This window comes from Tetrao urogallus (assembly GCF_951394365.1).
Source record: "Tetrao urogallus genome assembly, chromosome: 2".
NCBI classification, from domain to species: Eukaryota; Metazoa; Chordata; class Aves; order Galliformes; family Phasianidae; genus Tetrao; species Tetrao urogallus.
Window position 1 is genome coordinate 84,455,856 of NC_136814.1, and position 22,732 is coordinate 84,478,587.

At 40.0% G+C, this 22,732-nt stretch overlaps 2 protein-coding genes across 3 annotated transcripts; both read right to left on the minus strand.

The window, feature by feature from the left end:
• Positions 1 to 532: 532 nt before the first annotated feature.
• PTP4A1 (protein tyrosine phosphatase 4A1) lies at positions 533 to 5,077 on the minus strand (the record flags this gene model as incomplete). 2 transcript variants are annotated; one of them, XM_079532597.1, is made up of 5 exons in its annotated part: positions 533 to 650; positions 1,670 to 1,744; positions 2,937 to 3,028; positions 3,374 to 3,466; positions 4,973 to 5,077. In XM_079532597.1, the coding sequence occupies 5 exons, from the start codon at positions 5,075 to 5,077 to the stop codon at positions 533 to 535; spliced, it is 483 nt and encodes a 160-aa protein (XP_079388723.1). The 2 variants fall into 2 exon arrangements, with proteins under 2 accessions (XP_079388723.1, XP_079388722.1); XM_079532596.1 differs by having other exon boundaries at positions 2,937 to 3,067.
• A 350-nt stretch (positions 5,078 to 5,427) lies between these two features.
• LOC306958534 (uncharacterized protein) lies at positions 5,428 to 14,034 on the minus strand (the record flags this gene model as incomplete). The annotated part of the gene is made up of 2 exons (XM_079550070.1): positions 5,428 to 5,523; positions 13,996 to 14,034. 2 exons carry the CDS (start codon positions 14,032 to 14,034, stop codon positions 5,428 to 5,430), a joined length of 135 nt encoding a protein of 44 aa, XP_079406196.1.
• Positions 14,035 to 22,732: the final 8,698 nt, after the last annotated feature.

Below are 22,732 nucleotides of genomic sequence, written 5' to 3' on the forward strand. Positions count from 1 at the left end.
TTCTAGTGCGATTGTGGGAGACAAAACATACGGTGAGCAGGCAAGACTATCTTAGAGGCCATATTCTTCAATATTGAAATGATTAGAAAAAAATAGTAAGGTCCAGATAAGCTGGTAGTTCTTACATTATCAGAACTACATCCATCTATAAGGAAAAACACGTAGCTGATATGCTAAGTATTTTGGCACCTAATTTCTCTACAGACTGATTTATTTTAGTACCCCAATTTTTAGTAGTTGAAACTAGGTGGGTAAGACTCAACGGCATGATTAAAGGATATTTCAACTGGTAATTAATAAACAAGGAGACAGCTCAGAAATAGGGTACAGCAAAAACATTTATCAGGTCTCCAAACAGATGGATATTCATCTAAACACAGTTGCATTACTATTAACTTTTTAGCCTATTAAATACTCCTATGGAAGCTTCCTTTACTACTTAAAAATATCAGATCCATGCCTTTGGCATGCAGTCTGCTCAATTCTCGTTTCCATCCTTTAATCCCAAAGTAGTAACATAGGCTGCTGGGCTTTACTGAATGCAACAGTTATTTCGGTGACCATTGGAGTCTTTAAAACGCAGGCGCATCTTGGGGCGGTATTTCTCCAAGTACAGAAGTTGCTTGCTATTAAAAGCTCCACGACGTTTCCTAAATGGAAGAAGAAATATCTTAAAATATTAATCTACTGCCCAGTGAAATAACATCATCCATTGGAGAAAAAATATTTTTAGTCACTTGAAAAAACACACAGGATTAAACCAGAACTGTAGCCAAAATAAGGCTAATTAAAAGCTAAGTGCCAGAAAAGAGGGTGGTAGCTTCCTTTGAAAAATACCTCGTTGGACCACATGATCAAAGGAGCACATAGTATTTTAGATGGCGTTTTAGCCCCTAATATACACAAGCCAAAGATCTTGCATAAGATCTTTAGCAAAAACTTCGAAAGGAAGCTACAGAGAGATTTGAGACAGTCTCCTCCTTAAACAACTTAATCTGTCTAATCTCTTAAAATAATTAAGAATACTACAATACTAAGTTATATTTATAACACATCTATACAGAAGTGGATCTTTGTTGGATCTATTCAAACCAAGAGTCCATGAAAGACCTATATTTTATATGAAGCTTCATATTTCTCATTTTGTACACACCACCCTGTTAAGGTGCACAAGCTGAACTCAATCTGAGGCCTTACAGGTTTGGCAATTACGCAAATAGTATTTTACTATTTTTTGTTTGCAATGCAGTGTTCTTAAGATATAGTTGATGCCTACAAACTTAGGGCATTGGCACTACTTGCTTTCTCATCCAACTTGCATAGATTTACAAAAAATATAAAAAAAATATTTTTCTGATTTTTCTACCAGCAAGACAATTGGGGAATCGTTTAGGACACTTCAATATATTAAAAGAAGGGATGATTCAGAAATGTAAATGAGTGCTAGCTACTAGAAAGAACCTAGTTTCTAAGGTGTTTTGTCTCTCGTGAAGAAGTACCCATTTCACAAGACAAGTCTCACAACACTGACTGTGTTCAGAAAGTTTGTTAAAAGGTTCAGATTTCGTCTTACAAACAACAAACAAGAAGAGCATTCAGAATTCCCTGTAAAGACCAAAGATATGTTGGCAAGTTAAATCTTGGAAACAGATATTAACTTCATACTTACTGTCTTATGAACTGCACTGCATCTTCATATTTCATTCCACATTCTATCAGTGCAAGAGCAACTAAGACTGGAGCTCTAATAAAAAAAATAATAATGTTTTCAGTTTAGGATTTGCCAATTCACACACAGGGGAAAAAAAAGTATAATTCTCCTACTTCTTTCTCCTTCTGCTTTTTGCTTCCCCAGGGATGAAATATCAAATAAGGACAGAAGACTTTCCTAAATTAATTGGGCAATTATATCAGACACTTACAAGCCATTCACCTCTGTTAAAAATCAGGGATTAGCTCTAGCTAACCTTAATTTTATTCACCTGACCTGAAGTATATGGAAGGACAGCAGGAATAATACGCAAGTACTTTCAGTGGCAATTAATTCCGGGCAAGAGTTGCACATGGGTTTCTATTCCCACAAACAATCCCTCCTTAAAAGCAATGAGAAACCCAAAATAAAAGTAAGAGGTCAAACCAGATCCAATGAAAACTACAGATGCAATCTCCATGCCATCCTACCGTGACGGGGAGATCTCCTTGCTTGCCACAGCATCTCTCATCTGAGAGAGCTGCTGTTACTCAAATAACAACAATTTACACTGCTTTTTATTTTTAAAAAAGAAACAACCACACAGAGGACAAGAAACATACTACACTGCAACAAAAGATATGTTTACCTAGTAACAAGCTTGCTGAGTATTTTTTTTTTAACATACTCAAGTATTTAAGAAGCCTTACATGATAAAAATCAGGTACTTTTCCTCAACTATTTAACCACCAAATCTGGGGGAGAGGGAAGCAGACCCATCATTTTACTTGATGGGTGAAAGCTGTTCCTTCATACACTAAAACACCTTTCTTGGGTGGGGTTAATGGCTACTGTATCCTTATTAAGAGACTGGCAATACCTTTGAAATAGGGATAGAAGAAGAAAGTTACAGATGAGAGTCAATAAAGCCATAAGAAAAGGAAGACTTCAGCAAGACAAAAAATACCAATGTGACACTTATCAATTTGGTACAGGAATGTATTTGTTTACTTCACTTAGTAGTTTGATAGCTGTGTGAACAGGATAACCTTTTGTCTAAAATGCTCAGAAGTCTAATGTTTTACATGCAACAATTTGCAGTCATCTTATCTATTTCTAAGTGTGAGCTCCTCCCAATAACAGATCTGTGACTATTTTGAGATTTGCCCCAACTACACTTTTTCACTAAATCTTAAAAAGTCTGACCACGAATGGCAATTCAACAGATCTTTAAAATTTCACCCACCGTCCAAGACCAGCAACACAGTGTACAGCAATACAACAACCAGGTTCTTCACGAAATTTAACTTTAAGGAGGTTTAGCCAATCATCAACAATCTGGTTGGATGGCGGTGCACCGTCATCAAAGGGCCAATCCTATAAGAACACATAAATACATATAAAGAGATAGAACTTTTACTATGTGAATTAGAATTTATAGTTCTCTAAAAAAAAATAACGCTGTGAGGAATATATTCCTCTCAACCTATTTTCATTGAAAGACAGAGTTTACTCCAGGATTTTTTACCCCTAAGAGATCTGAATAGCTTTTGCTTACATGAGCTGCTAAAATACACTTACAGAATTGAATCAAGGTGGTGACTATGTAACATATAAAAAGTTTTCTTTAAAAAAGAACAACTAAAAAACCAACCCCCAAACCACTGTTTCTGCATTACTTACCAAAACCTGAATGCCTTCTTTTTCCACCGGAGCAGTATCATAAGTAGCTTCACACACTCTTACCACTGTGGTAACTCCATATTTCTTAAGTTCCTAGGGATTGAAAAGAACTGCTTTAATGGTAAACTGACTTCATTTATTTACTTTCTCAATAGGTTAGTAAGCTAACTTATTCCAAAAGTTTCAGTAAATAAATTAATAGAAATGCTTGCCAGGTGTACGGAACACAAAGCTGAAATAACTAAAATACCTTGCAAATAGCAGATACCTTAATGCTCCTCTGCAAAAGTATCTGAAGGTTAAGATGGTCAGGTTTTTTCTTGTTAGCTCCAGATAAAGACTAGTGAAATAATTCATCTCTGAAAGATTACTTCTTAAAAAATAACAGCCAGATTCCAAGGTTGCAAAGCTAGATGCTTCACTCAAAACATCCTGAATGAAGTTTACATCTTCCTCTTCTAATGCTCTACTTAAAACTAGAAGCTTTTAAAACATCTTACTAATAAGAATGGTGAGCACAGAACAGTAAATCATTCCAGTTCATGGGTTTTTATACCTAGAAGATAAAAGAAAAACTCTTTCCACTCTGCTATTAAGCCTCATAAATGGGAAAACAGATTACTAATTTTTCATTCTCCCCATATTCTCCTGTCATTTAGACTACAACTGCCAAGGACATGCTTGTAGCTTAACCACACTATCTAGCTTTGAAGGTATAAATGCAAACAAAGATGAATTCACTGTGCTTCTCATACATTGTTAGCCCACACTGAACGGGCATATAAAATACAATGGAAGTAACTTAAATGTTACTAAGGAGGGACTGCATTACAGGTTCAAACCTCACACAGAGGTAACCCTGGAGGAAGATGTTATTATCATATGCATACACTCAACTGTACATTTTATGTTTCCAACATGCAAGTTGCAAGGTTTAGATAGAAAATTCAGATACTAGCAGTGCATGCCAATACACATAGATTCAAATGGGAAAGTGTTGCAGCATAAAATGAAACAATTTCAGCAACTCAGGTCACACTGCACTGTAAGTATACCACCACAAATTTCATCCAAGTAAAAATGACTCACATGGAATTCTTTTAAGTTACAATAAAACCAGTGTTTGCTAATATTGAAGGAAAACAGGCAGTGAAAGCATACTGCAATTCTATCATTTGTTCCTAACTTTTTGGTGTACAGTGTACACTGAATCATTGTTTTCAATCACTACTTCAATAGGAGCAAGGGAATTTTATACAATTTCAGATGAATCTATGTAAGATCTCCTGTTGCTACTAGATCTCAGTTTTTCTATGCCTGACCTTTCCTGTTTCACACCAAAGTAGCATACTGAACATACTATATAGCAGATAACACAATTATTTCTGTGCTTCACATCCAGAAGCATGCCTCAGTGAAGGCCAAAGTCTGAGTATATCTGTCAGTGGATTTGCGAAGCACTGCATCACTATTTAAAATGAGTTCATTGTCTCACTCGGTATCCCTTCGTACAGCTTCCACTTGTTTAAAAAAAAAAAAAAAAAATAGTTAGATACTAGGCATAAGAATACACCAACAAGAATTCTAGTTTGACCTTACCTCTATAAATTTGTTTAAGGTTGCATTGGTTGGATTGTGTGTGATTAGAAATCTCATGTTCTTGTAGGTGATTTCCACAGGAGCTGGGCGGTTCATTCGGGCCATATTAATTTAGTTAAACATGCAACAAGATTGTGAAAGGATTAAAAAAAAATCTAATATAGAAGTGATGTAGAGAAACCGAAGTCTACTTCACTATACTCCACGTGAAATTCTCAGTGCTTGGAAGTATGAAGTCGGGAGCAATGGGAAATGAAATGAACCTCCTAACAAGAAGCAGCAATTCTTCAATCCAGTAATACTGAGGCAAAAGAAAGGCAGTGCACTGAGGTTTACCCCATCCAGGTCTGAATTCTTTTGTTAAATGCTCTGCCAATTTCAATTCAATACTTCTTTATCCTGGTCAACCACTCTTAGGGGGGCTTCTTGGTGGAGTAGTAATGAATTTCTACAGTTCACTTGTCTGCATACAGGTCGTGCTGTGCCTGGCAGTAGTCTCCACTGCCCTTCAGAAACTCCATAAATGTGTGACCAAGAACACCACAGAACTGCTGTAAAGAGACAAGAAAAAAATACAATGAGCATATGTGAAATAAGGTCACTTTGAAGACAGCATTATAAAATGAACAAAATGAAAGCAGAGACAGTATTTTCAGCAGGTTTATTTTTTAAATCAAAGAATCAGGCTTGCATGAAAACCCTGTTACCTTTCTAACAAGAAAAACATATATACATTATTAAATAGAAAGATGCCAGGTAAGGAAGCCTTAATGCTAATGAATTTAATATTTCCAATATTTCAATATTCAAAAGAGCTAGCACAAATACAATGTATCAAGTTTTACAAATTGCAGCATGTTTCTCATTGTGAATTAAGACACATCACAACACCTACAGCTACACCAAGCTGAAGTGGTTACATAAAGGCAAGGATGAGATTCCTTGAATATTCAAGCTGACCATCACAGAACTTAAACATTCATATAAAACTACCAGCCTACTGATACAGAAAAAAAATGGTTGTAAAGCCTAGCATAATGGACTTAGTTTACATTCAAAAATCATCAATTTAAGAACAGGGTAACCAGGAAAAAAATATTGAGTGTGAGAAGTCTTGAAATAAAATGCAAAAATCTGTGTGGCCTAGCAAAGCTTTTAAACATGTTTTGACTGTCAAGACACACAGATTTCTAGAAGAACATTTCACATACTTAAGGCTGATGACAGAGAAGTTTTCATCTAGTGTTAGCTGCCTTTCGACATCACTGCTTTATTAATACATCAAGATAACAGTTACACTGTAGTTAAAAAAAAAAATTTAAAGGCAAGTTTATTGAATAGGTTATTCTTTCCCACTAACTCCCAGCTGTGGTTGAATTTGCATATAACAGTACTGCAAGATGCAAAACCAGGAAGTTCATCATCATAGCTTTTGAACTGCCATGAGTTATGTATTCATTTGCAGATGGTGCTGTGTATATGATCCAAAAATACATGGTTTTTTTTTAATGCACTCTGGAACCTTATGCACAGGAGCTAGATCTGTGTCCAGCTAACAGTATTAGTACCGCTGTTCATACTCCCAGAAAGTCCTTCCTTTCCAAGAATTAGAATAGCACACAAGTTTTGTTTCCCAGAAAATACATAAAAGCTGGACCAGACGTCCACAAAATATACGTAGGTACTAGAAAGAAGCATCACTAATCCCACAGCTCCTTAGCAGAAAAACTGACTTATGTTGGTCAGCCAATTCTAAACACCAGAAGAATTCATGCATTAAGTCCAATCAAAACATCATCAAAATACCTTAGGAATGGGTTGAGCATGCAATATTAGATAACTGCTGTCAGACTTACTGTATAATGAGGTGGTTGGTTTTTTTTTTTTTCCCATGCTGGGAGACAGCAGTATCAGTTTTGCCTTCATAAATCTAGTTTCTAGCAATCAAATGGTAACTACACTGTAGCAATATGTTCAAATACCCTGAGCTGAAGAGCTGCCCAAACATAAGAAGGTAGCCCAACAGCAGCTAATGTCTTAAAATACTATCAAAAATGGCAAGTAGAAAAGCTACATGCAATAAAGTCACAGCTGCTAATTGCCATCCAGGATTTGGAGTCAGATCAAGGCCCCACTGCACACACTAAGCCACAAAGACAACAGTGGCCCCTTATTAATAACCATATTTAGCATTGAGCAGAAGCCACAACAGATCACAGAATGGCCAGGGTTGGAAGGGACCTCAAGGATCATGAAGCTCCAACCCCCCTCCCACATGCAGGGCCACCAACCTCCCCATTTAGTACTAGGCCAGGCTGCCCAGGGCCCCATCCAACCTGGCCTTCAACACCTCCAGGGACAGGGCATCCACAACCTCTCTGGCAGCCTGTTCCAGCACCTCACCACTCACTCTGTAAAGAATTTCCCCCTGACATCCAACCTAAATCTTTCCTCCCTCAACTGAAAACCATTTTCTCTTGTCCTGCTGTTATCTGCCTTTTCAAAGAGTTGAGATCAAATGACCTAATTGTAGCTTTTTCCAAGGAGCACCCTAGCAGAACAGGAATTCTTAGTCACCTCTTTTAAAAAATGGTAACAATGTTGCAGGCTTTGCTCCTTTCCTTCCTTTGCAGAAGAGGGAGTTCTAGAAACATTAACAGGGGAGATACAAACCATTACCAGATCAGATTGCAGCAGAAATGCAGCACACAAGGCTTCCTATAAACATCTCCAGTCATCTTTTTCACGTTCTTTGACAACTTCTTGGTAGTAAGTTTTAAGGGATGCATCTCACAGCATGGTTTCAAAAACAAAATTGCTAACCAATATGACAAAATTTAGCAGAAAGGGAACAGAAGTACTAGAGCAGTTGCACACACACGCATTTCACTGCCGCTCTAGAGGTACTATCACCATCATTTTTGAGGACTAAAGGGTTAAGCTTGCCATTTACTTTTCAGAATTATCTGTGATGCAACTTGAGAGACAGCAAATCTCAAACAGAAATAAGTATGAAAAAAAGGAGCAAGAAGGATTCCTCTGTCAGCAGAGAACAGTAACCAGAAGAATGTGAAGGATTTCAAGAATCATCGTTGACATACCAACCATACCATACCAGGAGAAGTTCAGATGATGCACAAAGGAGACCTAGGTTCAGATTTCGGCAACAGCTAAAATAGCAACCGAGTGAAAGAACTGAAGAGGGTTTATTTAAAATCACTTTTAATTAGTTTAAGAAGCTGAACAGCAGAGAAGCACAGGACAGCTTTAAGCAGATACAGCTGCACAAGGTCTTACGCTGCTTTTCTCATGCGCTGACAGATCTTATGATTATCTCTTTTTTAAGACTTCTAAGGCAAGCCTGGCCATTGTCTTCAATAGAGGATGAGGGAGAGAAGGCTGACAAACAAGAAGAACACAAAAGTGAGCCTGAAGAAGTGATGAAATAGAACCCGGTCACTAGGGTACAGAAAAGGTTTTTCAAAACAAGATGAAGAATTTTTAATTAAACACTGAATAATAGGAAAGCCATCACAACCCCATACTGGCGTAGGTAAGAAGCAATTGGCTTTACCCAGTCTGGTATGTTGGCTGCCCTTAATCTACGACTACGAATACTCACTATAACACCAGGCAAATACATCATAGGGGTTAAGCAAAAGGCAGGCAGCACAGCAGTCATAACACCTACATTTTAAAGCAGATTGTTAATCACATCCAGCAGATGCAGCCACAATGCAAAGTCGAAGTACATTACACAACGTTAAGTTTGAGTTCTACATGCAATTAACCCCTACAAATTAATTAATTTCTTTAATACTGGCTTAGCAAGCTTCAATTAGACACATCAGCACCTTACCAACTCAAAGAACTGAGGACCTAACTACGCATGCATTTCATTCTCACTGCTTGCCTTGGCAACAGCTGCTGCTGCATGACAAAGAGACAAAGCTCGCATTTTCCTTTGATGAATATTCTCTCTCTCTCCTCATTGGTAGCTACAAAGTTCCATACCTAGATCAATACATTGATGTAGTAAAAGGCTGTACTACACTAAAAGAGATTTTACCAGCCTAGTTTAGGTCTGTTCCAGCAGTCAAAAGAAAATTAAAGACAAGTATATGGGCATGCTATTTGCATTAGATCATTAAGCTAGAGTACAAGGCTAAAGCCACCTTCAGCAACTAGATCTCAAGACAAAAATTGAGCTATAAAAAATACTGCTGTAGCAATTAAGAGCACCTTGTATTTAGGTAGAATTCAAATGACTTAAGCAACTCGCAAGAGGCTTGGAAGTACAATTTTCAGACTATTATTTGGTAGGTAAGCTTTAAAAAAAAAAAAACCAACAAGTTAGCATATGAAAGCATAAAGCTGTGCAGATGACAACGCCCATGCTATTGCACAGACAAGTTTAACACAGAATGATACTAAATAGCAGTTTGTGCAATTAATCTGAGTACTCCATTGCTGTTTCCCATCTCAAACTGAGTATTATTTGAGGAAAACGAACACTGAAAGATATTGGAGATATGAATGCTGCTCCAAAGGTAACACTTCTTATTTTATTATCTTGGCCCATGACATCAGATGCAGACGTTGGTGATATTGTGGGAGGGGTTGAACCTTCCCACCAATATTCTATTAGTTTGTTGCTGTGTGACAGACAGCAGCAAAAGGGCAGTTTGACAGAATGTCAGACAGAAGTGCGCACAAAACAAAAGCACACAACTGAATTACTCCATGGGGAAAAAGTGGCACCCACTGATATACATCAACACTTGTTGAATGCTGATAGAGACCAAACAGAGGATGTGAGCTCACTGAGGTGGTGGGCAGTGTGTTTCAGCAGTGGGAACAGAAATATTAAAGGCAATCCATGTTCCAGGTGACCGTGTACTGCTGCCGCATCACCAAATCAAGAGCATCTCAATCAGCTCATTTGCACTAATCAGTGGATTACAACCAGAGAACTGTGAACCAAGCTGAATATGGGTTCCAATGCACTGAAAATAATGGTGGACACACTGGAAGAGTACAAAGTTTACACCAGGTAGGTCCCATGAACAAGAACACTACATGCAAGTTTGTCAGGATCTACTGAACAAATGTAAGCCACACAGTGAGTTTCCTGGATCTCATCATTACTAATGGCAAGACCAACACCACCACTACAAGTCGGAGTCAAAACATCAGTGTATACACTGGCAACATGAGAATTTCCCATCAAAGTTCAGAACAGCCCTCGGTGGCTGATGCGCGCTGTCTTCTGAGATAGGAAAGGGATGATTCTCCTGGATTTCCTGGAACCTGAACAAACCATGAACTATGAGCACCACATCATTTCAAACTTCCAGAGCCAGGCCAGAGAACAAGACAACCTTTCTTCTGCAATATGATAATGTCAACTCCATATTACCAGTCTCAGCTGGACCATCCTACAATACAATCCAGATTGAATGCCTTCCAACTACCAGCTGTTAGGGCTAATGAATGACAGACTATGAGGGCAACATGCTCCTCGCAAAGACACCACCATAGCAGCTGTGAAACAATGTATCACCTCTGCTGGCGCAGATTTTTACAAGCACTGTATGCAGGCTCTTGTTCATCGCTGGTAAAAATGCACAGCTAATGGTGATGACTGCAGAAAAAATTGTGCTTTGTAGCCAAGAATGTGTTCTATCAAAGCGTTATTGTGCTCCTGGTAGGTGTTGCAGTATCCACAGAAATAAATAGGAGGCATTACATTCAGAGCAACCTAAGTGCAAAGCAGCTGTTTCTATTAGTAACAAAATGCCAAGCTACCTTTAGACTCTCAGGTACAGCAAAAACTTGAAAACATAAGGAAGGTTAATACATCAAAACTCCCTACTAAGAGAAGTTATCCTATCCAACAAGGGACAGTCATGTTAACTAGGATTGCTCCATCTATCACGCATGCTGGAAGAAATTAAAAAGAATAAATTAAATTCAAGCAAAAGGAAGACATCTTGTAAAGAAAAGCTTTATTTCACACTCCTCTTTGGGACGGAAAGCTGAATATACATCTCCATTGACATACAGATTCACGTGTCTGTTCTTCATTTGAAACAGTCACTTATGTCTGAAAAAGACTGCTTATGAAAAATTTATCAGATTGGTACCAACATGTATACAGAGAAGAGATGCAAGTCTATCCCATGCTGCTGATATTCTTGTTCACAGGCTGGTAGCGTCTTTAGCAGCATGAAAACAGAAGCACCTGTGTACACAGCTGCATGGTACTTCAGTTTCAAAACACATGTAAGACAGTTCACAGTTGCTCAATCCACCTGCTTCTTGAACAAACATTTATCTCCAGAATCAACTATGTGGGATCATATTCCTGAAGTTAGATACTTAGCTACTGAACCTACAGAGGCATAGCTAGAAAAGGGAACTAGAAGACGCATTTCATTACAATTTGAAAATGTCTACCTTTAATAAAACAGGAGGGCAAATACCCCCATCCTCACACACTACTCAAAGCCTAGGTGATAACCAAGATAGATACAAAGGAATGGGAAGGTGAGGGGTACAAATAGCAAAGCCACTCTATAACGTTAAAGCACACCTTCATTAGAGATTGTTGACGAGATTCACCTCCTATCTACAGGATACACGATATCTCTGTTATGATAACCACAGCAACAGAACTATCCTCTTCAGACCAGAGAAAGCAACACTTAATGTAAGAAAGTACACACTCATATCACAAACAGAAGATGCCAGAAGTTTATCACAAATGTGCTACAACACGCTCTGCAAAAGAAGGATGCTTCCTGTGGTTAAAGTATGCAGTTAAGGGGAAGAAAAGATTATCTCAAAACTTCCTGTATAACAAGTCAACACAACTTCCATAGATGAAACAGAGGACACGATTGTTTTCAGAGTTCCCCTAACTTGCACCACAAATGAACATGTGAAAAAGCCTTAACAGACACTGGGGCAATTAAGACATTCCAAAAAACATTCCACTTCTTTGTCTAATGCATCTTTTGAGCAGCTGAAGCCAAGAACAGTTTCAAAGTGACATAACACTTCCATCATTTATACAGCAAACTGTATAATTCTCATCACTCTACTCAAAACCTACTCCATTATGTTTTAAACATATGCATGTAAAGAGTTATTGCATTTCACTATTTAATATCAGTGCCAAAGAGTAAGTATTTAACCTGCGAAAAGCTGTATAGAATTATGGACCTCCTTTTACCTCTTCACTGATCTTACAGACCGACTTTCATTATTTCTTAAAAACTATGACAACATACTCATTCAAGGATTCACCATTACCCTTATTTGGGAATTCCAGTTACCTTTAAGAAAAATTGCTCTCTTACAGACTGCCTACACACTGAGGCAGACTCAGCATTACTACGTAGCGTATCTTCGTCATAGCAAAAGCATTTTCACAAAAGTAGAGTTACTGGATCAGGATAAGTTCTATTTATTTGCTGCCTGACATTCAGCCTCGCTAAGACAGCGATATTGCTTGGCCCCTGCTGTAGCTGTCAGTCAGTTCTCTTCCTCATTCTCACATTTCCTCCCATCTCTGCCATTTCTGTGCTCTTCCACATTTCTCCTCTAAAACAGTTCTGATCTTGCAAGAAATTTTCAAAGCCCTTTGCTGCTCCATCAGTGGAATAATAAGAGCTGACATTTATGTGTCATCTTCAGGCTTTCTGATCTGACAGTTTAATGAAGTTACAAGGAGACAGGGTTCATACTTCTGAGTCACTGCTTCAGCAGCTCTGCAGTCACAGATAAGACACGTTGGAAGCTGTCTCCAGCAACAGTAAGGAACACCAGGAACTGTAGCACAAGGGCTGTGTATTCATCAGTTCTAAGTATTTGCTGTGCCTGCAGCTGACGGACCCGCACAAAATGGTCCCTGACCATGCCGTGTAACTGATAACAAGTATGTTCTGCTCACATTCTGCCTTTTGGAGGGCATCCTGCTGTAAGCAAGCCTCACCACGGTTACTCTTTAAAGCAGGCTGCGTGTGCCCTGCAGTCACAGAGGTGAGGCACAATAGAGTACTCCAGGCCGGGGAAGAAGAAATGTCTCAAAAAACAAGTTCCATCAGAATATTTTATTACATCCGTGAGCTTCTAACTATAAATTGGCAACCGTACAGAAAAATCCACTTCGACTCGCAAATAAATACCTCCTCCCGTGCCGACCTCTAAGACCCGGACAGCAGCGAGTCCAGCCGCACATCTTCGGCCTTGCCTGGGAGGCTCACAGCAGAAGGGCCTCGCGTACCGGGCGCAGCGCGGACAAAGAGCCCGCTGATGGCCGCCGCGCACGTGCCCGCCGGGCCGGGGGCAACGCAGGACGGGATGAGCCGCCATGGCTACCGCCCGCCTCCCCGCACGCTCCCTCCCCTCCTTCCCTCCCTCCCTCCCTACCTCCCTCCCAGGCTTGGCTCCCGGCCGTCCCGCCGCGCCACCTGACCGCCAGGCACCCGCGGGCAAGCCGAGGCTTGTCCCATCCTTACGAATCCCGAGGGCCGCGCTCGCCGCGGAACTCCCGGCTCGCCTCGCCACACCGCGGGCGGCCGGACCGGCGCCTCCGCCGCGGCGGTCACGAGTTCGAATCACGCTCCCGCCAGGCTCCCGACGTGGAGCCATTTTGTACCCCGCGGCCGCCGCCCGGTCCGGCCTTCCCGTCGACAAGGGGACCAACGCCGCCGGGCGCTGCCTTTCGCCACGGGCTCGGGACTGCCGCCGGGGCGGGCCGGGCCGCAACCGCCGGGAACGCTTACGAGGCGGCTTCGCGGGCCGGCGCGGGCCGCTCAGCGGCGGTTGACGGACACGGCAGCGGGGCGGAAGGGAGAGCGAGGCGCAACGCGGGAGGGCCGGGCTGCTCCCCGCCGCTTGCCCAGGTAGCAGAACAAAGAGCCAACATGGAGGAGACGGAGGAGAAAGAGAGAAGCGCGCAGCCGGCGCACAAGGGCAGTGGGGCGAGGGGCCGGGGCGCGGGCGGCGGCACTCACAGGAATATGGTTACTCATTGAAGACTGTAGCCTGATCATACAGCCGGGGTGCGGGCGCCACCGCCGGGGGCAGGAGGAGCGGAACCAGGAGGAGGCGGAGGCGCTGGAGGCCGCGGAGCTGCCGGAGGGGGTTCGGCGGCGGAGCGGGGCTGGAGCATACAGCTGCGACGGCGGCAGCGGGCGGCTCTGCGGCTGGTGCGGAGCGGACGCGGCGACACAAGGGGGGGGAGCCTGGGCGCCGCCTCCTGCACTAGCGCCGCGGGGCCCGCCTCTCGCTGGCGCGCGGCCTTGACGAGCGGCGCGCTCGGCCAATAAGAGGCGCCTCCCGCGGGGCGGGGCGGGAGCTAGATAGCCTGGGGGCGTGGCACCGCAGGGCCGTGCGAGGGCGGGCGGGCGGGCGCCGAGAGGCGGAGGTGGCCGGCGCGAACCGGTTGCTGAAATGAAGCGGGCGGCGGCGGCGCCGGGGCGGATGCGGGTAGTGCGGGGCGTTCGCCATTCGCCCGCAGGGGCCGGGCGTTACTGGCTGCTTCGTTAAGAATTGCGAAGGGAGATCTCATAGCTGTGCCTCAAACAGAGGCAGTTTTTGTGACGACTGTCATGTGAGAGAGATGTTACTCATAACTGTGTTACCTTTTGCTCCACCCATGTTGAGACAACACGGACACGAGCTAATTTCTGCCTGGGAGCCGTGGAAATAAAACCAGCCTTTCTACGCTATAAATACCTCCAGCCTGTGTTTATTTGCACTTGCGTTTAATGTTTACTGACTGACTCGAGGTGTGTCTGGTGAACTCGTAGCTGCTTACGCTTCTCAGCATAAAAGTTGAGAATGTTCTCAAAACACTATAAAAATGACGACTCAAGGTTAATGGCTGCTTGGGATGCTGTTTGTGGGAGGTTATACAAAGTTTAGGAAGGTTCAAAGTTAGAGGAGAAGAGAAAACGCAGACAAAGCTTCCCTCTTGTCGATGAAGGAATTTGCGTTGGGCAGAGCTGTGAGACAGGTTGAACAGCTCTTTGCCTCCTTTCATTCGTGCTGCTTTTTCCTCCGACAATGTAAGCTTTTGTTTACTGTTTCATTGTACGTTTAACTGATCGCATTTTAGGATCAGATTTCTTTTTTTTTTTTTTTTTTTTTTTTTTTGCTGCAACAGCCTTTTGGTACTCCACCGCAGTAATTTACACTGGGAATAAGAGTCACTGAAGATCACTGGCTTTGCCTTTGAAATTATATTCCCCAAGATTTAGCTCAGGAAGCTTTTGGTCTGAAACCTTTTATTATTATTATTATGATCTTTTCTTCTGGAAACAGCATTTGTGTCATTTAAATATTTGTATCACTTTTCATTATGTTAGTCCCTATCTGGATCCCTCACTTGTAGTCATATATGTCATATTGATCACCCTGTAAGACACAGTCCCTGTGTATTCTGATCTAAGATGACAAGAAGTACTTGGAGTAATATAACAGAGTCAATAAAGTGGCCTAGTGTTTCATACAAGGGTATTTACTCGAGAGACAGACGAGAATAGTTACAGATCCAAACCAATGTACTGATGAAATAAAGTGGTTTGAAGAGATAGGAAGAAATAAAAAAAGTTACAAGACTCCTGAAGAATTTTAAATAGAAATACTTGTAACGATAAACCTGTGGGAGAATTCAGAAAAGAGGCAATTATCATTAGGAAAATGGATACATCTTTTACGATAAGAGGCTACAATAAGAAAAAAATTGAACACTTTTGTCAACCTTCTTGTTGTTCGGCACTGCCAAGTGCAAGGTGCTGCAAGTGGGTCAGGGCAGTCCTGTATCAGTGCACACTGGGGATGAATGGATGGAGAGCAGCCAGACAGGCAAGGACTTGGGGATATTGGTGGATGAAAAATCAGTCATGAGACAGCAGTGTGTGCTGTGTGTGTTTGCAGCCCAGGAAGCAAATCATATCTTGGGCTGCATCAAAAGACCTGAGTGGCCAGCAAGGTGAAGGAGGTGATCTTGCCCCTCTACCCTTTTGAGAACCCAGCAGGAGTACTACATTCATCTTTGGAGTCCCAGCACAAGAAAGACATGGAGCTGTTGGAGCAGGTCCAGAGTGGGACCATGGGGATGACTGGGGGCTGGAGCACCTCTCCTGTGAAAACAGGCAGAGAGAGCTGGTTTTTTTTCAGCCTGGAGAAGAGATGGTTCTGGGAAGACCTTATTATGGCCTTTCAGTACCTAAGAGGGGCCTACTCACTTAATCAAGGAGTATAAGGATAGATAGGGCAAGGAGCCTTAGACTGTAATATGGTGGAGTTAAATTATGCATTCGGAAGAACATACTTTCCTCTGAGGATGGTGGGGCACTGGAACTGGCTGCTCAGAGAATCTGTGGATTCCCCATTACTGGAAGTGTTCAAGAGCAGGTTGGATGAGGCTTTGAGCAAGCTTTTTTCTAGTGGAAGATGTCCTCGCCCACAGCAGGGGGATTGAAACTAAATGATCTTTAAGGTCCCTTCCAACCTAGACCCATCTATGATTGTATGATATATTTTTTTTTCTAGTACCTTTTTCTATGAGATTTGTAAAAGTTCTACACTACAAAGAAATATCAGAGTCTGAATTCAGTTCAGTATCAGCTGCATGTAATTGTGCAGTAGTCTCACTGAAATTGGTTTTTATATATACTAATCCTTATCTAAGTTTGAATGAAATTAGGGGCATTTCATATTGGTACTAAAGCCACTCCTGGAGCTGATGTACACAGTGAAGAGTTTTCTAGATAGATCTTTGTCTTGCTGTCATAACTATAGGTTTTTGTGGTGAAATTTCCGAAGGCTGTGTTCATACTCACTTTATGCCAATGTTTAAAAAGGTAGAGTGATAGACTGGTTCAACTGTCATCTAATAAAGAACTTTTCTATGACTAAACTGATTAAAACAAACAAAGAAGAATTAGAGGATAATTAGTGCAAATTGATATAGTTCTAGGGAAAATAGCTATTGTCAAAGAAAGCTGGCTTAATGCTTTGATAAGATTAGAAGATTGGCATGAAAGTAACAGCGTGCCTGGAACACTAAATATTCATGTTTTCAAACAATTTTATCAAAGGAATATAATCAATTATCACTGAAAAAAAAAAAAAAAGACTGATGCAATAGCAAGTAGCAATGATGTTGAAGTAATTATGCAGAGGTTGTCTAGTAATTGTGTCCACTCAAAAATGTGTTTAGGTGCAGCTGCAAGCAAGGTCATACATCTAGAACGTGGAACATAAGCAAAATTTGTGAGTTTTTAAGAATGCTACTGTTACTTTGAGGAGAGTCTGGGACTCAAAGTGGACACATAAGTCAATATGGGTCAAGTGACATGGTAGCAGTAAAAGTGATCGTTATGTGATCTGTTATAAGTAATAGGAAATTATGAGACGAGTTAGGGGTATTTTTATATAGTACTAATACTGACTATTGAAATACTGTATGTAGTTCTGTTGGCCCTTGACTTCTCAAATCAAAAAAACAATCCTGAAGCCTGTGCATGACATTTGGCTACTTGCCCTATTACCTGTCCTTTCCTTTACACTACCCATTTTAATGACCTTTCTGCTCCCTCCTCAGATTAGGTTTTGTGCTGTGGTCCCTCTTAGATTCCATGATCTTCTAGCTTTCTGGTGAAAAGAGCCATGGAGTGGGAGAGGCCACAGGATAGCATGAGGCACAAGTCAATAGTTTGCGTAATTCTTGTGCTTGAGTTGTGATTGATCCAGAGACTTGTTTTAGAAGAGACATTGATGTATTGATGAGACTGCAGGTTGAGAAAATATTTGAGGACTGGAAAAAGTTACTGACACATGAAGAACTCTTTCTATTTAACTGAAAAAAATAAATAGATTCAGAGATACCTCACAGGGAGAAAATACAGGCTCCTGAGAGTTTCTTAATTTGAAAAGAAAGGGGAAATAAATGATAACAGGTCATAAAAATTCACATGCTCTGGAAAAAATAGAGGTTACTAAGTTCCATACAGGAATAATTGGTGAAATTTTGCAGAATGAGATACAAAGGAGGTCATAAACTACAAAATAAGAGTTTTACACATCTTGAGAAAGTCTAATAGGAAAAGACTTTTAGTAGTGGATCCTTTATTTGTATTTATTTAGCTAGTTCAAACCCCTCATGATGTTTATGTCACAATGGGGATAAATTATTTCTTAAATTTTGTCTTATATGAAAATTCTGCTTGTAATATTTCTGAAGTTTATTAACGTTTACCATTTAATTGCTGCTTTATACTTTTAGCTAACGATCTTTTCTTTGTGTACATGAAATTCTTCTGAATTTCTGTTTCTTGCCCTTCTTTTAAACTGTCATCTTCATTTCCACAGCTTGATCTCTTGTTTATCCCATTTTTGCTTAGTATATTTTACTCTTATTGCTAGATGGATATCTCCGATCAAAATCTATTCTCAAACTGCACTCTTCTGCTCCGTCTCTTAAAAATCTCATGACTGTTTTCCACTTTACACTAAAACTATTAGTTCTTTTCTCTCCTCTGCCTCAGTTTCACTCAACAGTGCAGTGGCGATGCCTGTTCTGCTTTCACGGTCCTGGGCCAGCATGGTCACAGCAAACATCCGAGTCCTCTGTTGCTGCACCTAACGAAGCTGTTCTGGTAGAAAACCAATGGAACAGACCTATGATTTACACTAGAAAGAGGAAACTTTCTGCTGTGGAAATTTCTGCATTGATGTTTTAGAGATATATTTGATGTTTTTGTTGTATTGAATGGAATAAAGGGGTAGTTGATTAACTTATAGTAGGAGATGAATGTTTTTCACTCTAGCACATTATCAAAAATGAACGACTTTATACTTTCTAGACTTTATAATTGTTTAGTTTGTTTTTTCATACATATTTATTAAATTCTGAATTTATTATCAGGATTTGGAAAAGGCTTCTTCACCCATTAATGTAAATGAGCATTTCATATGCAAGGTGTGGTATGCTAAAGATTTCAATATGGCATTATGATCTTTGGCTGCAACTTGTCTATATGCTTTAAGGACAATAAGAGTTTTCCACTTGCAACTTGGTTTTGGCAGAGAAGGTAATATCCATTTCTTTCTGGAATTCAGTAATATCAGTCATGAAAAGATTAGAGGAACTGAAGTAAGTTGATACCTCTTCAGTACAAGGACATACTGTGCAGTCCTTTTTCAGTTGTTTATCCAGAAAATTCAGTATATTTCTCACGTTGCTTCTGTTTATTCAGTAAAATATTGTCTCTGTTATGAGACTTCATGATCAATACGTGTAAAAACATCGGAGTTCAGCATATGAACGATTATTCGTGACTGAAGAAGTAACCTAAACCGCAGCCTGATCTTTAAAAGCCATGTGCGTGCTGTAGTGGAGCTGTCACTTTGCAGGTTTAACATTTATAATTGGCACTTAGGCAACAGATAATCCCAGTGGCTGGTGATTTAAGCAGTGTTACAGGAGTAATTTGAACGAAAAACAGTCTCAATTTTTTTTTTTTTTTGAAAGGTACTGTTCACAATAAGTGTTCTGTTCTTATCCATTTTTATATTTTTACTTATTTATTCCTATTTAAGCAGCATAAACCTATACTCGTTGATTTCATTTATGTTAGATTTTCTCTACACTCTTTTAGGAACAATCCAACAGTCTGACAGTTTGGGTATATCACAGTGTTTGTCTCCACAAGCTGTTCAAGCTGACAGTCTGGGAGGGACACCAGGACTGAATCAGAGCCTAGCCATAGGGGCAAAAACAGAGCTTTTGGAGCTCTCCCTATTTGCTGTGACTGGAGGAAATTGTGGAGCAAAGATCCTATACAGCTACTGTTACAAATCTAGTTCTGATCTTTCTGTTACTGGCTTGCACCAATGCTGCTATGAATGCATGAAGGCTGCTATGCTACTACTTTAATAATAATATCTTTGACATTTTCATGGCAATTATGAGAGTACACAGTGATTACACAGCCTTGTAACTTTTCCTTTATGAAACATTATTCTGGAAGAATGTGAAAAGTCATTTATGCTTCTGGTCTAAAACATTAACCAGAGTTATATTGCCTTGTGCTGTTAATGCTGCAACCACCATTAAAGAGTAATCTCTTGTCAGTCTATTCAGGCTAAACGACAGTGGAGCTTTTTTTAAACATGCCGTTAACTTCTAGTATTCCAAGTCTGGAATTATGGATTAAAAGATGTCATGAAAACATCTAGAGAAGTTCCCAGACTTGAACTTGTTCCATATTCTTTACTGCAGCTATCAGTCACTCATTGCCTGTTCAGCAGTGACTGAGACAGGAGAACATTACTGGTCCATTCATACAACTCATTATATGCTTCCAGCAACTGATGAGCTGTATTGTCACTATACTCAAAGTTCGCCTTGTCATTTGCTGCTTGAATTTTGTTATTATGAATTCCTGCCTGTAATTTTAATTCTGATCTTTAAGTTAAAAATTGATAGACAGAAGCAAAAGCTGATAACAGAAGATCTGTTGCAGTTCAGTTCTATGCTCAAACACAACCCTATGCCATTAAATGGCAATTAAAATTATCATACCAGATAGGAATTTAGAACATGTCATAGAAAATTAAAATTATTTGTTTGTGTTTGGCATGTATATTCCTTTTGTCTCTTCTGTGTTTAGTGAATATTTCTCCTTCATATAGTACTAAAATTGTCAGTGTATTAGAGGGATTTGCTAATACTCATACCTCTGAAGTTTTGAATTTAACAGGAAAAAACAAATCACCTGAAAAACAAAATATATGGAATCCTATGAAACAAAATTCACAAACACATTAAGATTGGCTAGTAATAGGAGAAAACAAAGTTCATTTCAAAATCACCTTGGAAGCCATAACTCAGTACAGGGAAAGTTTAACAGTTTTCTGTACTTCCTAAGATAAATACAGCAGATTTTCTATCTTGTTTTAAACAAGAAAGGAACTGAGAACTATACTATTCCATGGTCAGATGCTGGGAATTAGTATCCCTTGTTTCTTTTGCCTTTTGCATGAGTAAACTTATTCATAAAAACAGAAGTATGCTGTCTTTCTTATGGTATGTTCTTTGGTCTTGCAGATAGAGGGTAGTGTATCAGACTATCATTAAGCATGAAGTTTTTGCTACACTGTGTTCATATGGTTTTGTAGGCCTTATGCTATTTTGCTTTCAATCTGCCAGATGAACTCTGCACAAGCCTTCACAGATGCTGTGTGTAATTAAATTGTCTTTTCCCAGGACTTGAATAGAACATTGCTTTGGCCAGCAGTCACATTAACATCATTGGCCAAAATAATACATACCACACTAGTAGTGAGGACTCCTATGCTATTGAGAATATGAGGAATAATACGCTGTGGTTTGTCCATGCAAGTAGTTCTTTTATGCTGAAAGACTTCCTTTGTACCCCTAATGAGATGTGCCTTTAAAATAAATTTCAAATTAGTATTTTTGAACTTGCCATCAAGGTCAAGACTGGAGAGTAAATCTGTTGTAGCTGATATGTTCGTATGTGTTTTCAGCAACACAGGCTGTAGGCATATGCATCTTAGCCATAACCCTATTCTCTGAAACAATTACTTCAACTTCTGAAGCTATTACTTCAACATGTTTCTGATGTCACACAGGCAATTATTTTTAATGAGTTAATGTCTCTACACCAAGAGCAGTGGGACATATTTACTTCTGCATCTTAGATGCAAAATTCTGCAGCCGCATCAACCATTCCATCTGTATTTAAGTGATCTCATTGTAGAATGAGATTGTAGAATTGTAGAATTGTACGGTTCCTGCCTGACACACTAACATATACTTTGAGACATGGTCGCAGCAGGTTTCATGGCCATCCAGTTTGTCATAAAAATATTACCATAGTGTTTTTGTTGCTTTCATTTTTCTTCTCACCATCTAGTACTGTGCAAAAGGCATCAAGCATCACATAAATGCATCCACCAAAACATAGACACTTAGATCTGGGTCTTTTGATTTCAGTATTACAAAGGAAGAATGCTAAGAAATATAAAGGAGAAATAATTATTTGGCTTTTTTCCTAAAGATACACTACTCTGAAGGACACTATGCAAACTGGGTTATATCTTTTCAGCCACTGTAGTATGATATATATTGCTTATGGAATTGCAGATCAGAGGTACTTCATGTCGCTTAAGATGGCCTGAATAGGTGTGAGAATGTTCTGCCTTGTAGATGTACCCTCTGTTGATAATCATACACAAGGAAACTGATGTTCTTGAAGCTGGACTTCAGAAACAAGGGGAGAAGGAGCAGAAAGATAGAGAGCTAAGTGCTAAGCCTTACTAAATAGGTTATGACAAGTAATTCAGAAAAAACATTATATTTACAAGAACAGAAAAAGATGAAGTTACTCTTTGAGAGATCAATAAAGCCATTACTTCCTGAAGAGTCTCTCTCTCAGACAGTTTTGAAAGTTTTCAGTACCCCTAAAAGAAACTCCATGTGAAGTCTTCCTAGTTAGCAGTAGAAGAAAATTCTTAGGATACAGGCAAGATGGATGTAAAACCAATAAATGCAAAAACAATAACCAATACAACATAGAAATAGACCCTTAGATTTTCACTACATAGCGTACATTTTTTGATGAAATCAAACTCTAAAATATTACGTCTTACTTGTCGCCAGAATTTTCAGGTTTTTACTGAATTTCATTGCAGAAGACATCATAACATTCCCAA